The sequence below is a fragment of the Natrix helvetica genome (assembly GCF_964273705.1).
Source record: "Natrix helvetica genome assembly, chromosome: 4".
Lineage (NCBI taxonomy): Eukaryota > Metazoa > Chordata > Lepidosauria > Squamata > Natricidae > Natrix > Natrix helvetica.
The window spans coordinates 125,529,839-125,546,915 of record NC_138550.1 but is presented as its reverse complement, the minus strand read 5'-3'; the positions used below and the strand labels follow the sequence as shown (position 1 = coordinate 125,546,915).

General features: G+C 39.3%; 1 protein-coding gene across 3 annotated transcripts in view; it reads left to right on the top strand.

Annotated features, from left to right (window-relative positions):
• The window catches only part of NOL4 (nucleolar protein 4), a 162,247-nt gene that overhangs the window by 138,648 nt on the left and 6,522 nt on the right, over positions 1-17,077 (top strand). For all 3 annotated transcript variants that reach the window (XM_081950805.1, XM_081950804.1, XM_081950806.1), the window contains one exon: positions 8,778-8,958. In XM_081950805.1, coding sequence (XP_081806931.1) covers positions 8,778-8,958 — 181 coding nt within the window. The remainder of the gene's footprint in view (positions 1-8,777; positions 8,959-17,077) is intronic.

The following is a 17,077-nucleotide window of genomic DNA, read 5'->3' as shown; positions in this document are numbered from 1 at the left end:
GGACAAGATGGTGGCCAAGGCGCCCATCTGCCCCAAAGGGTGTTAGGGGCAAGACCTTTGTCCAATCTATCCTGAAGGAAGTCAAGAATTTGTGGAATAGTTGCTGCAGTGGCAACAATTTGATGCGATAGGCACCAGGATGAAAAGGCAAACCAGGTCGTGTCATAGATACGCACCGTGGAGGGACGTCTGGATGCCTGGATGGTGCGGATGACCTTGTCCGAGAAATTGTCTTGCCTCAGGAGGTCCCCCTCAAGTGACAGATGGCCAACTGGAGCCGTTTAGGGTCCGGGCGCTGAATGGTCCCCTGGCTGAGGGAGATCTGCTCCTGAGGAATGCGCCAGCATTTGGTCACTGACAGTGCGACAAGGTTGGCGAACCAGGATCGTCTCACCAATGGGGTGCGACCAGCAGCACCTCGGCACCTTCCAGTAGGATCTTCTTGATCACCTGGGGAATGAGGTTGAGAGGCAGGAAGGTGTAAAGGAGATCTGGAGGCCAGCGGCATTGAAAGGCATCTGCCCCTTCCGCTCCGGGGCTCTGGAATCGCGAAAAGAACCTGGGAAGCTGCGTGTTCAACAGAGTGTCGAACAGATCTATCACCAGAAGGCCGAATCTCTTGGACAGTTGGTGAAAAAGAGACGTTTGAAGTCACCATTCCGAGTTGCTGATTGGCGATCTGCTCAGCCAGTCTGCAGTTATGTTCTCCCCTGAGATGTGATCTGCCTTCAGTGACCCAAGGTAGCATTCGGCCCAATGCCCGAGAGCCTCTGCCTCCAACGTCAGGGCCTTCGATTGAGTGCCACCCTGATGGTTTATGTACGCTTTGGTGGCAATGTTGTCCGTCCGTATTAGTACGTGTGCGCCCTTGACATGCTGGTGGAAGTGGCGAAGTGCCAGCCTGGCCGCCTTGAGCTCCAGCCAATTTATATTGTAGGCAAGCTCCGCTGGCGACCATCTGCCTTGTGCAACGTGAGTCCGAAAATGGGTGCCCAGCCTTACAGGCTGACATTCAGCGTTATGACCAGGCACTCTGGATCCTTGAAGAGGGAGTTCCTCTGCAGAGTCAGCGACTGCCATCACCTGAGCGATGTGATGACTCTCGGAGGGACATTCATAATTGTCTTGGAATTGCTGGCCTTGCGATGTTGAATCAGAAACAAGTACCACTGGAGCTCCTGTGCATGCATTCGAGGGAACTACCACAATGCACAAGACCAGCTTCCCCAGAAGCTGGGATAGAGTCACGATGGAGGCTGACCTTGACGTTCTGATGCGTCGTGCAAGGGAGGTTATGCTGTTCACTTGTTGCTGCGTGAGGAAGACTTTGCAAATGTTGGAGTCGATCACCGTGACCAGATGTTGAATCCTGGAGGTTAGAGTCAGGTGACTTTTCTCCTGGTTGACGGAAAAGCCATGCCATTCGAGGGTGCGAATGGTGAGATTGAGGTCCCGATGTGTTTGTGGGACAGATGATGACAGTAGGAGTATGTCGTCCAGGTAGCAGACGAGTCATACAGGTCGGGATCGGAGATTCGCTGCGACTGGAGCCAGGAGCTTTGTGAATGTCCTTCAGGCCTATGAGAGGCTAAAGGGAAGGTCTCTGTACCAGTAATGGTCTGCAAACTGGAACCTCAAGAACTGGCGCAGGTTGAATGGGGATGCGCAGGTTGAATGTTGGATGCGCAGGTTGGATGCGCAGGTTGAATGTTGGATGGGGTTGAATGGGGACTTGCAGGTACGCCTCCTTCAAGTCGATCAATGTCATGTGATCACCCTGCCTGATGCAACTCAAAATGGTCTGAAGCGATTGCATCTTGAAGCCCCTATATGTTAAGCTTCTTGAGATCTAGTATTGCTCTCACCCCCCCCCCCCACCGTGATGCTTTGGGGACCAGGAAGAGGATCAAGTAAAACCCCATGCCTTCCTGACCTGGGGGTACCTGCTCGATGGCCGCTATCTTCAGCAAATGTCTGATCTCTGCCTGCATCATCTGGTGTTTGAGGGACGATTTGGGAGTGGGACAGCAGATGAAGGTCCATGGGGGCATCGAAAGGAAGTCTAGGGTCAGACCATACCGAACCATGTTCCGAACCCAAACGTCTGTCATTGTCTCCTCCCATTGGTCGGCATACAACTGTAGACGACCCCTGCTGGGAGGGGACCGGTGACAGTCTCTTAGTCTGCCGAAAGGAGCGGTTGGAATACCCCCTTCAGAAGGCCCTGCAGTTCCCCTGCTGCCTACTCTTGTCCCTGAATGAGGACCTCTCGTAGGAGTGGTCCTGCGACTGGGTGTAAGGCCCAGTGTATCCCCCAGAGGTAGAAGGGGCATCTGCATTACAAAAGGGCTGCCTATGAAAAAATGGCTACCCTTTCCGGTCCGGCTTTTTGGTAACAGCCGGCAATACCTTATCCTTGCTTATCCTTGGACTCAATTAAAACAGAGTCTAAGGCTTCCCCAAAAAGTTTGCCTCCCTTGAATGGAGCAGAAGCAAGCTTCCACTTTGCCTTCATGTCCGCCTGCCAGTGACAAAGACATAGCAGGCGACACGAGGTCACATTGGAGGCAAGGGCTCTAGCTGAGAATTTGGTGGCGTTAGGCAAAGCATCGGCCGAGTACTCAACCGCTGCAATTATTTTGTTGACATCTTGGCGCGACCTAACGTCGCCACTTGGGAGATTGGACAGCAATTTGCACACCTGACTTCCCTACCTGGCCCCTAAGCTCACCAGTGCCCGCTGACAAGCCTCCTGGTGCTGCCAGAACTGCGGGGAGGCGCAAGAGGCTGGAAATGCTCCAGCAGCCTGGTCAGCACGTGAGGAAGGCTATTTAGACGAATAAACTTCTTGCAATGGGAAAAAAAAACAAAAAACCTAGGTCTATCTAAGGCTACAACTGTGGTAGAAATTTAAAAAGGCTACACTAAACTAATTGGGAGAAATCCAGCTTGCTATCCAAGGACTGGAAATCTCAATACATCCTTTTACGGCGACTGAGTTTTTCAAACTGACCTCCAAAGGGAGCTGGAGGCGCGACTACACTAAAGATTTAAATTCAGTCCTTGGGCAGCAAGCTGAAGTTAAACCATGCTTGGACACTCCAAGCAGCGCCTAGGAGAATCACTACAATTGTTATATTAGTAACATGGTTGTTAAGTGAATTTGGCTTCCTCATTGACTTTGCTTTTCAGAAAGTTGCAAAGGGTGATCACATGACCCTAGGACACTGCAACCATGATAAATATGAGTCAGTTGCCAAGCACCTGAATTTTGGTCACATGACTATGGGAATGCTGCAATAGTCATAAGTGTGAAAAACGGCCATAAGTCACTTTTTTCAGTGCCATTGTGATTTTTTTTAAAGACAAGTTTTATTGCAATTTCCCCCCCCCCCCCAATCATACATACTTTATGGAGAGAGGTGGTCCAGGTCACATCTTATGCATCATATTTATAATCATAGTTTCAATATATTCTAATCTTCCCACTTTTATCAATATTCATCTCTTTTGTATAATCCTTTATCTTTTTCCATTAATTTATTTAAACTTACATATCATTACTAAGCATCCTTTTCTTTTTGTCTTCATCTAATTACTATAAATTCATATTTACAAATTAACCATTTTTGACCATAGCTTTGCTATTCCAACTTCCACAGTATTATTCTCTTTATATAATTCTTTATCATTTCTTATTCAATGTTTATACATAGTTAACATCATTGTATGCTCATCATTGTAAAAGTAGTCACTTCTTTTCCAGTTTTTCCAGTTATTTATCCTATTTTTTCTTCCCAGAAAATATCTCATGAATTCCCCTTCCCCAATCATTAACATTTTACATTCCAAACGTTGTTTAAATTACATTCAAAATTAATAGTATTTATTTAATTATCTACTTTCACATTTCCATCTACTGATCCAGTTAATTTTATAAATATGTACTAATATTTACCCTATAATTATACCTCTCTTCTATTCATCTTTTCCTCCTTAGCCATCATCTCTTGCTCTTTTAGGGATCCCATTTTTCTTTATTTATACTTTCTGGACAATGTGTGGACCAGGTCACATCTTATACTTCATATTTATAATCATAGTTCAATATATTCTAATCTTCCCACTTTTATCAATATTTTTCTCTTTTATATAATCCTTTATCTTTTTCCATTAATTCATTTACGCTTACATTTCATTACTAAACACCCTTTTCTTTTTGTCTTCAATTAATTACTATTAATTCATCTTTACAAATTAATCATTTTTAGCCACAGTTTTGCTATTCCACCTTCCGCAGTATTACTCTCTTTACATAGTTCTTTATCATTCCTTATTCAATTTTTACACATAGTTAACATCACTGTACGGCCTGTATTTCACTTTTTTAGAGTTTTCCAGTTATCTACCCTATTTTTTATTCCCAGAAAATATCTCACAAATTCCCCTTTCCCAATACTTAATATTTTAAATTTCCAACATTGTTTAAATTACATTCAAAATTAATAGTATTTATTTATCTACTTTCATACTCCCATCTACTGATCTAACATTCTCTCTCTCTCTCTCTCTCTCTCTCTCTCTCTCTCTCTCTCTCTCTCTCTCTCTCTATATATATATATATATATATATATATATATATATATATATATATATATATATATATATATATATATATTAGTATTTACCCTATAATTATACCTCTCTTCTGTTAACCTTTTCCTCCTTTTCCATCATCTCTTGCTCTTTTGATCCCATTTTAATGATTTTTTGATCTGCCCTTTATCCTGCTCTCTTGAAGTCTTATTTCTCTTTTTTATTTTTATATGTGTTGCACTTTCTCTTTTGTATCCTTCTATCTTTTTCTGTTGTGTTTTTTGCATCCCCCTCGCCAAAACTTTCAATTATCTCTGCAGAATATATCCCTTTTTGCTTTTTAACTGCTGCTTTTTTGAGGAGGGCTTTCTCCAGTTCCTCTCTACTCTTTCTACCTTTCTATAAATTTCTATAGTATTGTCTAATTGATTCTTATTTTTTCTTCTTCTTCTTCTTCTTCTTCTTCTTCTTCTTCTTCTTCTTCTTCTTCTTCTTCTTCTTCTTCTTCTTCTTCTTCTTCTTTCTTCGCTTTTAGTTTCTTGCATTTCATTTAAATTTCCCCTTTCAGATTCTTCTTCTAAATAAACAGAAAGTTTGTGATTAAACAAACTTTCTGTTTATTTATTAGCTATCAAAGATTCACATACTACTTTTAACATCAAAAATATTTCTCCATATATCTTACACTCCATTTTATAACATTTTAAAAATCTTTTAAAACCTCCCCAATTATCTCTCTTCATAGTTGATTCAAATTTAAAGTCTATTTAATTTCCTTATTTTTCTTCTTTTCTTCAATTATTTCCCTTCTTTTCAAAAGTAGGGTGCTCTACTGAGTTAATATAATCCAATTATAATCCAATTCCAGGAACAGACAAATCTAGTTATCAATTAGCTTTCTTCAAAGAGAGCAAACAAAAAGGAGAAGAAAAAAACAGTCCAAATTATCTTCTTCTGTATAGCCAAGGTCGGATTTTCCAATTGCTACTTCTCTTATTTTGTCTATTTTAATTGTTCACCAAGCTGTTGAACTTTGTAGTGCTTTTTTCCTCCAGTAGATGGCACTCTGAATTTCTATTTCATATAAGGTAGTCTAACAAATACAGCTGATTTTCAAAATATCCAGGGAGTTTAAAATACACATTAAAAATGCTATTTTCTCCTTAAAAACTTTTTAAAATAATGCTTTGGCTTTACCCAGCTTCCCAAGTACACAATTCTTCTTGGGCTTTTTATTTTATAATCTCAAATTCTTTCTTTTCTTTTTTCTCCCAAGTGCCTAATAGCCACCGTTCCAAGCTCCGGAATAACTTTAAAAACACCAATTACCAATTTCCAAAAATTTTCACTAAGTGAGAGTTGGCAGTTATCTCACCCAGTTCCAACTCTTTGTCCAAATACTGCTCCAGCTCAATTCTTCAATTCGGTTGCCCCAGCTTCAAGAGGACCATTGGAAAATGGCTGCTGTCCCTGCTGCCGATCGGGAGAGCTGCTTCTGTCCTGGCGAGGAAATTGCCAATTCCTCACTGTCCACAAAATGCCTCTCCTTTCTTCACTGTCCTTTCAAGATGGCTATGGTGTGAAGGCCTCCCGGCAGGGGGTAACAGCTAAATTTTGCGGGGTTCATCAGAGCTTCCAGTCCGTTTCCACCATGACATCCACTGGAAGTCCCAGTGCCATTGTAATTTTGTATGATCACTAAATGAGCTGTTGTAAGTCAAGGACTTCCTGTATAGGTATTCCAATGATCGGTAATGATAAAATATTTTTTCAAACAGAAAATTCCTGATATATGATATAAATATAAATTCCTGATATAAATTTCAGAAATGCACAAAAGATTACAATTACCTCATGCACTACCTATATCTATTGCATTTATGTATCATAATAATTTTCAATAATCTCAGTAACATCAAATTTATATGCAACTGTAATTGCTGCTATGAAGTTTTTAGCATGGTACTACAATCTTGTCTGTAATTCTGTTTTAGACTGAGTGGACAGTATAGTTCTTTCCCAGACCAGTTCTATTTTTCCTGAGCAGCTAATGTCCCACATGAGAAGAACCCATATAATTTATTCCTCATGAAATATTTAATCAAATAATGAGTAAAGATTAAAGATGGGTTGTCCCGTGATACCACTAGAAGACATTGCTAGGGTTCGCTGCCTTAGAAGAGTGAGGAAAATCCTCAGGGATGACTAACACCCTGGTCAGCCCTTCTTTAGTCTCTTCCCATCTGAAAGGAGATACTGTATAGAAGCATAAGTAGCTGCACAAACAGACTGAAGAACAGTTTTTATCTCTGGGCTGTCAGACTCCTGAATGAAAAATAACTCTACAACAACATAGTACGATTGACTTGTGGGGTCAGTGCAACATGCAATAAGTTCACATGGTGGAATAGGACTTGGTGTTTGTTAGTAGGATTCACTGGGCTAGGGATTTTTTGTCTTTCACTGTGAGTTGTATTGTGTTGGGTGGGGTGCAAGAAGGGAGACTCATTGTACACATGTTGTTCTCTGACACTAAAGGTTTGAATCGAACTCCTCCTAGAATCATTTGCACTACAATTTGAATATTAATCCTTAACATTGCACCCACTTTTAAAGGAAGTTATGCCTACTTCCTAAATTGTAATTATGTAACATAGGAGTTGACTTTTCACAACAGCCAATTATTCGCTATTTTGTCTTTCTTATCAATTGTTGTTAAGTCTAGGGTACTTTATGGCTGGTGTTTGTCTTTTTGAATTCTAAAGTCCCAGAACACTTTAGCTTCTTTAGTATTAATATTTTGTGTCCATAATCTATGGTTAGATTCATAGATTAAGGCTGGGAGAAATTTTAGAATCCAAGTCCTAATCAAGGACATAAGAATTATTAAAATAGGGTCTAAGAAAAGAAACAATTCCAAGCAGGTCTTTTTAAAAAAAAATTAGGGAATTCTTGTCCTATTAATTCAATATTTTTAGTTATTAAAGAAGTCCTTTAGGTATTACTCCAACATGGTTGGTATATCAAACATGTTATGAACTGTCTGTTTGGATCTTACAGTCCCATAAGATCTCAACCTGTTCATGTTCCAAAAGCTTCTCAACTTGATAATCCCAGTAATTTCCACTGCATTCAAATCCAAACCTCTGGCAAAGTTTCCAATGAATAATTCTGACAACTCAGAAATGACCCCTGCTTGCAGTTATGAAGTTTTGCTGCAGCAAAAAATCTATTATTGTTGGTTCGTTGAAGTCAGCCAGCTACTTTGATTGATTTAGCATTTTTGTCCATCTATAGAATCCTTCCCAAGGACTTGGGAAAGACATATGTTGTTGTTGGATGATATTAAAGGTATTGTTGCAAGATGTAAGCTTTTTCAAGCTGCCTTTTGTTATTGACAGATGGTAATTTTGTCATTTTACTGATAATGTATTTTTTCATAATTATTTTGTCAAATATTTATTATTATATTCCTAGTTGTATTAATTGAGATAATTTGTATTTAGATCATTGATATAGCATTAATTTTGAATGGTGTATAGTATGAGTGGAAACTTTTGTCATTTGCCATACTGGGTTGTTGGGAGTTCAGCAATGTATGGAATAAGATGTCCCAAATCTAGATTTTTGCATTCCATGCACCAGAAAGCTGAATAACAATTATCTTAATGATATTTTCTGAAATGTAAGCAGGGTTATCTATCATATCAGACATGCTTCTTGGTTCAGGTAGAAAATGAGACTGGCAGTGAGTTAAATTCAATGCTTCATGATGCTTCTTTCTTCCATGTTTCTCTTCTATGATTCCATTATACAATTTATCATGGCAACATGATAGCAAGCCAAACAAATACCAATATTAGCATAATAATAGCCTCTTAGTTTTATCTGTAGTTTCACTTTAAGCTTCCATGCTCTGAGGTATCCTTCATAGAAAAAAGGTCCATAAAATTGGTCTTACATTTGACCCCTATGATAACAATGACAGTTAAATAATTTGTAGAGCTTCCTTTGTTTTATTTCTGGCAAGATTATAATCTTGCTGTGGTTGTATTACATCTTTTTTATTTTTTTTGAAAATAATTCATAAAAAATCCATTAAGCCACAGTATAATCTCTTAATCTTTTTATGAAACATGCTCCTCTAACTTGACACTCTTCACTGGCCATTGTTCCTGCAGGATGAGCCTACTTCTGCTGACAAACCATTTAAACAGGAACCAACCCAGGCCACAAACTCAACATCAGCTGTTTCCAGTACACAGGAGGTGCTGTACATCAATGGAAATGGGACCTACAGTTACCATAGTTACAGAGGGCTAGGAGGAAGTCTGTTAAATCTCAGTGATGCTTCTACTAGTGGTGAGTGTTTTTACACTTTTGCATATACATCTACATGCATGCATATCTGTCCTGTTTGGAAAATTGCTTCTTCTTTATTTCAAAATAAAACAAAATAGCCAAACTATTCGGTTGTACAATGGACTAGCATCCTAATATTATGTTAATAGACACAGATTAATAATATTTAAACCACCTCTCTTTCTCTAATTAAACCTAGATCTATATAATATAAAATGTAGAGTATTAGATTTGGAAAAAAAAAATCATGGCAAAGCAAGGTAATTGGAAAGAATTTTCATTTTCTTTAATAGAATGGAATTGCCTCTGCCTACTTTATTCACTTCTCAACATCCATAACGTTTCATTCCCTTCAATTTTTCTGAATTTCAGTTATATTGCTAAAGAATATTGCAGGTACTGCAGGAAAAATAGTCATTCTGATAAAATTCACAGGGAAATGTGGAAGATTAGAGCCAAAACTGATATATTTATCTTTAAGTCAGAGTAATACTTACTTGATCAGACAACTAGTTTCCTCATCTTTGGGATTAATTAAGAAAGTATTGTTTGCTCCAAATCACTATTGTACAATTTCTTGTTTTGAAGTATTCTGTGACTGTGATTAATTTGTGATCTCGATCTGAATTGCCATCTTTATACTTTCATGTCAACTTTTTATAATTACTATATATAAGGAATATCTTCAGTCTTTATGCCCCTCATTTGTAGAAAACTCTCTCAATCTATCTGTCTGGAAATATGACACAGATGTTCCCCATTGTAGAAACTACTAACATCATATATTTAATGTCATTCAGCCTCAAGAAACGCCGAAAACAAGCACTCTTATGAATGTTTTATCATTTACATTTGTAGTATAGAGGGCAAATCATCCTGAAGAATGAGTATACGGTATATAGCAGTTTGTAACCTTCTTTAGGACAGCAACATCTTGGATGGATTTCTGAATAATTCTAAGAATTCTATATCCTGATTCTAACCATGTTTATTCAGAAAGGAGTGTCCCATTTAATTTAATAAAACTTTCTTCTCAGCATTTGCAGTGGACTGTAATATAGAACTGTTTTTGGAGTGTAAAACCCAGATGCTTAAATTATGCATATAATTAGTATTACTTCTTTCCTATTAAAACATGCTTAGAGAATGAGTGATAATATAATTTAATCTGTCCTTTAAAATACATGAAGGACAAGATATTGTAAAACTATTCTTTAAAACAATTTGCCTACAGTCTATTAAAACTCTCATTGTGTTTATCTGTTAGTCTGTTCTGTTTGTACACTCAACATAGCCCAAAAGATGCATTATACCATAACAAATTTTGAATCAAAGTAAATCTGCACGTTAAAGAATTCATAAAAATGAATTATATTACTATTACTTCTGTGGAATTGAAATTTCCATAATGTTCAGACCAGTATTATTTGCAAACTTGTGGCCGTTTCAGCATCCCTGGGGTTATATGATCATGATTTCCGATGCTCCCTGCCAGCTTCTCATAAGCAGTAACAATGGGGATGCCAGCAGAAAAGGAAGGAGTCACTCCTGCTTCCACTGCTTTTTTGCCTGCCTGGGATCATTTACTTTATCTGTTTAAGTACATATTGACTTATTATGGAAGTCTGTTTGTCACTACAATTATTTTTCTATTTATGATATATACTCAAATTAGGTGAGTAAACAAATAATAATCAAGACATCCCCAAATACCTTCCCAGTGGAAACATTAAAAGGCTTTCAGTAGCTTGTTGGGATTTTGGAAAGGAAGGAGTTGAGGTGTTTTGCTTACTTACTCTTTCCAGAAGAGATTGGACAGTCATGTGTCTGAAGTAACAAATAGAGTTTCTTGCTTGAGCGGGGGGGCCGGGGGGTGGACTAGAAGACCTTCAAGGTCCCTTCCAATTCTTGCTTCAAACAGTTCTACAAAGAAGCAGGAAGAGGGTTCTCAAGAATGAGAAAGTGGAACTCCCTTTCCTTCATTTATCCACTCAGTCGGTGCCCTGAGATTATATTTATGCTGATGACAGTGGTTCTCCAATGCAGTTCTCAAGTAATCAATGTCTTCTGGCAAATCATCAGGGAATATCCTGAATCTGGATGGCTCCTATAGAGTTACTGAGTTCTTCTATTACTTCATAGCATTGTAAATATTTATTAAAATGATTGAAAGCAAAATGCAGTCCAAAATACAACCCATCATTGAAATTATTAAATAAATAGTTCCTTTTACATACCTTTCATAATTAGATGATTGGGGGCTTAATATCACAATCTGCGTGGCATTTGAAAGAGAATAATTCCTCCTTTGATTTGAAAGCTGAATGTATCCTTGCTTATGAACTGCTCAGAGTTTTCCTGTAATGTGCGAGAGATGATTTTTCAAGAAAAGTGAGAGAACATTTTCCTCACTTAATGATGCAGTTTCCATTTCTTTAGAACTGGCCAATGTTAATTACAGTATCTCCCTCTCCCATTGATATCTCGAAACAGTGTTCTATTTTTTAAAAAAAATAATTATTATCTGTACTAATATAAGAAGTAATGCTTTTAAAACCACTTAGAAATAACAATTAAATTTGCTAGGACTTAATGTCTTGGATAGGCCATTGAATCTCAAACTGGCTGTCTAATACTAGCTGCTGGATTCCCCGAGCAACTCAGACATGACTTTGCTGCTCCTAAGCTGTCTGTGCTTTTTCAGTGAAATAAGCATGTATCTTATTCTGACTTGCATTTTAGAATTCTAAGTAATTGATGATGCCAACAAGTAATTTATGGAGCAATAACTGCCTCCTGTTAAATCTTGCAAATCATTTGTCCAGCAGTGTGTTTAATGTCAGATTTACTCAGCAGCTAATATGATAAATGAATGTCTAATTCTTGAAGAGGATTCACAGTGCTTGTAGCATTTTGAATGATTTAGTTAAAACAAGAACTGTTTCGCTTCCAAACCTATGTGATTTCTCTGTAACTGCAGTGAATCCATAAAACATAGGCAGTAACTACTTGCAATATAAATGACTAAGTTACCTCAATGATGGCAAGCGAAATAAAATTCCTTCAGCACTGAAAAGGATGTGACAGAGAAGATTTCTTACTTAAACTTCAGGTGTAATTTGCTATTCTAGATGAAGTTGGACTTCTGCACACAGAAGAGAAAGAGAGCATAGAATGATGGCTCTTTAAACTTAAAGCAATGAGTCAGCCTGTGAATTATTGGTATTTGTTCCCAATAGTAACATGCGGATCTGCCTGCATAATATCCTCTCTAAATTAATCAAGTATTAAGTGTAAATTCAAATATAAGGGAAATTATGCCTACGTATCTTCAAGGGCAGCCCCATGTAGAGCACATTACAATAGTCAAGCTGCAAGGTGACCAAAGAGTTGTCTCACACTTCCCATCTATGAGAATGGCATGCTAGTCCAGGGATGGGCATAACTGGCACACAGCTTGTAGTTATGCAAAGCTTCCTAGGCACAATTTACAGGACCTAGAATTGTGAGTCTATAATACTCAGATTACACCATTATGCTAAGTGGTGCTTATTTATGTTTGACTTGAATATTGAGTTACACAACATACCACTTGGCCTTTTAATGGCCTTTCAAACCATCGGCCAAGGTATCCTTCTAGAATGACTCTGGGTTTGGAGGCACTGTGTTGTCCTGGTTTACTTTCCTCCTCCAAGATCATTTTCAAATGATGTTGATTGGGGCAAAAGTTCTGACAGCTGGCCCCTGTCTTGCGGGTTCCCTCAAGGGACAATGCTTTCTCCACTCCTGCTTAACATCTACATGAATCTGTTGTGGGAGATCATCCATCACCATGGGATGAGATATCATCAGCGTGCTAATGATACTTAGCTATATATGCCTTTACTATCATATGTGGTGGACTTGCGTAGAGGCAAAAATATTGGACTAAAATACATACGTGACTGGAAAAGATGATACAACATATTGATTTAAAACCTGAAATATTTTTGTTGATATTTAGCTATATATCTCTGCCATGGTGAGTTAAAGCAATGCTGTGGCCATCTTATCTTGATGCATGGAGGCTGTTGAGGTCTGGATGTGGAGCTAAAACTGAACTCTAGCAAGACAGAGTGGATCTAGATTAGGTGCACTTTGGCTCATGGGGAATTACCATTATAGATTGGGGTGCCATGCCTCAGTCTGACCCAATGCCTAATCTGAGGGTTGCAGACTCACAATTCTTGCTCCTTGAAATTGTGCTCAGGAGGCTTTGCATAACTACGAGTTGTGTGCCATTTATGCCCATTCCTGGACTAGCATGCCATTCTCACAGATAGGAAGTGTGAGACCACCCTTTGGTCACCTTGCATCTGGACTATTGTAATGTGCTCTACATTGGGCTGCTCTTGAAGAGTATCTGGAAGCTTCAGTTGGTTAAGAATGCAGCAGCCCAAACAGTTTTGCACAAGTTTAGACTTGGGTTACCTCTGATGGATTCTTGTCTATGCAACATCCCCCACCCCAATGAGGTATGATTGGTCCCCACCTTGTTGCTTTTCTGAGAGACCCTGAAGATATGTTTTTTTAAATGAATCAGGTCAAAAAAGTAGGCTAAGCCAACTTGTTATGTTTTTATTTTTGTTTGTGTTAGAGTTATATTTGAAAGTGTTTTTTTAAAGCAATATCCACAATGATATATTAAACTTTATACTATTTTGCTGTTCTCTTGGCTCTTAAACCACAAAACAGAGTGCCCTGGCCAAGGAGATCAGTTTTTAACATCAATTTTTATGAAGCACTTGAAGTAGTCCATACATTTGCTACTAAATCAAAATATGTCTTCTGCAGCAATTCCATTATAATGATGATTTACATTATATTCCACTTTCCATTTTAGAAACTCTCAATGGCTTAGATGTGATTTCTAAATAGTTTCCCTTACTGGCATTGGCAGGCTGAAATCTTCAATAATTCATAAATATAACAGCATTGTATGCCCTCTGGTTCTAGATACAGAGGAAGGAGCAATGTCACTAATAATAGAAATGCACAAATTTGTAGTATATGTAAAGAGCGATGCATATTGTCAGTGTTCCAGATAGCATCCAAAATTAAATCAAGACAAAGTACTGCTCAAACTTCCAATTTATTAAGAGAGCCATGCTTGCACATCTGGGAAAACCCATATCTGAAGCTTCTCAATTTCCCCCACCCAAGCTAAAGTTCATTATTTCCCCCCACACCCACAAGTCCATCACATGGTCCAATCTTCCACTGCCATGCTGGCAGTTCCACCCATCCAGTTCCAGTCAGGTGCAGAGGTGCCAAGACAAAGGATTAATTTGGTAATCTAGAAAGGAATTTTATTTTGGCTACATAACATTCTACTCCATACCATCCCCCCTCCCAATTCCCCACTATAGAAACAGCATAGTGGAATAGATGGTTGCAGGCCTGACATATATTTGCTTTTATATTGAAAATAAGAGTCGTTCATGAGATGGGCTGGAATCCTAGAGATGTGAAGCTTCTGGATTTCCCCCCCTATTTTAGTTCTGAAAAAGAAGTGAAATTTGGAGAGAGAATTTGAAAGTTATTCAGTTCTTATTGTTTAGCAAACTTTTTACTCTATAGAAGAATGTAACTTGATTTGTTTATTAGGTTGCATATAAAGTTGAAAAGCAGAGTTTATTCTGATAATTTTATATTTTGTTAAAACTATTGTGAAACAATTTCACATCTACATAAACAGATTTTCAGATCAAATGAAATCTTTATTATTTTCATAGACCAACTAAATGGATGTGCACATTTGCTGAGCTTCTAAGGAATTAGAATCTCTTCATTTTTCTAAGAAAATAGACAACGGATTAATTCTGAAAACAGATGAAATAATCAACGTAGTAAATATTAGGCATCTTACCATTGTGCACTGCATTAACCTTGGTAACCCAATATTTGCATTTTAGGAAAAAAGCAGAACTACTACTCAAATGGCCTTGGATAAAATAGGAAAAAAGATAGTCTTTTTCTTGATTTTTCAGGATTTTTTTTGACTTTCACTTTGGTACATTCAGTGACATGGTTCCCAGTTGTTACCTTCCATTCGTTTGCAACTTCATCCCCAGTGAATTTTTTGAAACTAGAACACAGTTTTGCATATAGTACTCCTATGATTCAAGTCCAGTAGGCAACAGAGTGATCAACTGATTGGTCACTATTGATGATTCCACAGTATAGAGTGTGCTGACTGGACTGTAAAGTTGAATCTAGTTTGGTGAGAATGTAAAAGCTAAGTGACATAATATATGAATAAGGTGTCCTCAGTTTATCTGTGTACTTGGCACACTCTAGTTTTTGACAAAGAAAGAAAGTTGGTTTCAGAAAATCAGACACCAGTCCGTCTGTTATCAGTTATGAACAAAGCTTAGAATAGACTATTTGTCACATTCCGGCGTTCATGTTGAATACAAACAGAGAGTCAGTTTGTTTGGTGAAAACCTTTATCTCTATCTAATATTACATAATAACCAGCACTAAATGACAATGATACAAAGGTAAGCAAATCCAAGTCAGTCTAACCAAGTTAACACCATCACTCATATATACCATTACCCCACCCCACCCACAACTCCACCAAGATGACACCCAGCCACCATTACCAATCACCATGACTCACACCCTCAGCCACACACCCACTCAGTGTCATCATAGCCTCCTTCCTGGTTAGCCACATCAGAGCAGAAGAGTTATGGTAGAGTAGGAAGTTGCACCCAAATAGAAGAGTTACGTCAGAGCAGGCAGTTGCACTCGAGTAGAAGAGTTACTTCTGAGGAGGCAGTTGCACCCAAGTTACTCCCAAGTTAGAAGAGTTACTCTGCAGAATAGTGAGGGAAGCCTTGCAGAGCCATATGCAGCTACAGGCTCCGCCAACATCAGAGAGTCAACATCAACGTGGCAGCGTTGGTGGCGTATAAGTATGGCTGAGCTGGTGTGGCAATGGGGCTGACTCTCCCCTGAATGGCAGCCCGAGGGCCGACATGTCGCCCCCCCCCTACCACTGGAGAGGACTCTGGAAGACAAAAAGCGCTATTAGCGGTATCCTCTATAGCAGCGATGGCGAACCTTTTTTGGCTTGCATGCCATAAGATGGGGGAGCTCAGGGGGGTTGTGTGCAGGCATGCCGCACCCATAATGCAATGCAGGACCCTTCAGTGCTCATGCACACACTACAGGCACGACCCCCCCCAATTTTTGCATGCTTTTTTTGCCCTCCCCACGCTCTAGAGGCTTTATAGGAGCATGGGGAGGGCGAAAACAGCCTCCCCCGCCCCCCCTCCTGAGGCTTCAGGGACCTTCTGGATGCTTCCCTGAAGCCTCCGAAGCAGTCAAAACTACCCACCAAGCAAACCGGAAGTCACTTCCTGTTTGCTCGGAGGGTCGTTTTAAGAGCTCCGAAGGCTTCAGGGACCTTCAAGAGGCTTTCCTGAAGCCTTTGGAGCGCTCAAAATGACCCACTGACAAATGGCTCCGCGTGCCACCTGTGGCACGCGTCCCATAGGTTCACCATCACTGCTCTATAGGTTTATCAGGGTATCGATGGTGGAACCAGGCGATCAGGCATGGTCCGTGCACCTCAGATGACCTCACCCACGATGCATCTGTAACCGGATATCCCTTTACTAAATATTGTAAAGTGCCATGACGATGACGGGACTCTACTATCTGTTCAATTTCATAATAGCGTTCACCATCAACCTGCACCAGAGATGGTGGTGTTGGAAGATTACATAGCCCAGTGGTGGTCACCGGTTTGAGTAAACTGCTGTGAAATACCAGGTGGGTTTTCCCCAACAGAGAAGGCAGCTTTAGTTCTACATGACCGGTTTAATTACTCTGATGATTGGGAATGGACCTATGAACTTGAGACCCAGCTTATGAGAGGGCATTTTAAGGCGTATGTACTTGGCAGATAAAAATACGTTATCCCCCAACCCAAAACGTTGGTTGTGGACTACGTTTCTTGTTAGCATGTCTCTTGTATGTTTCTGCTGCTACCTGCAATGCTTTTCGGACATTTTCCCACACTGGAATGCATGTAGTCTAACCATTCCTTTATGGTTCCATGATCAGC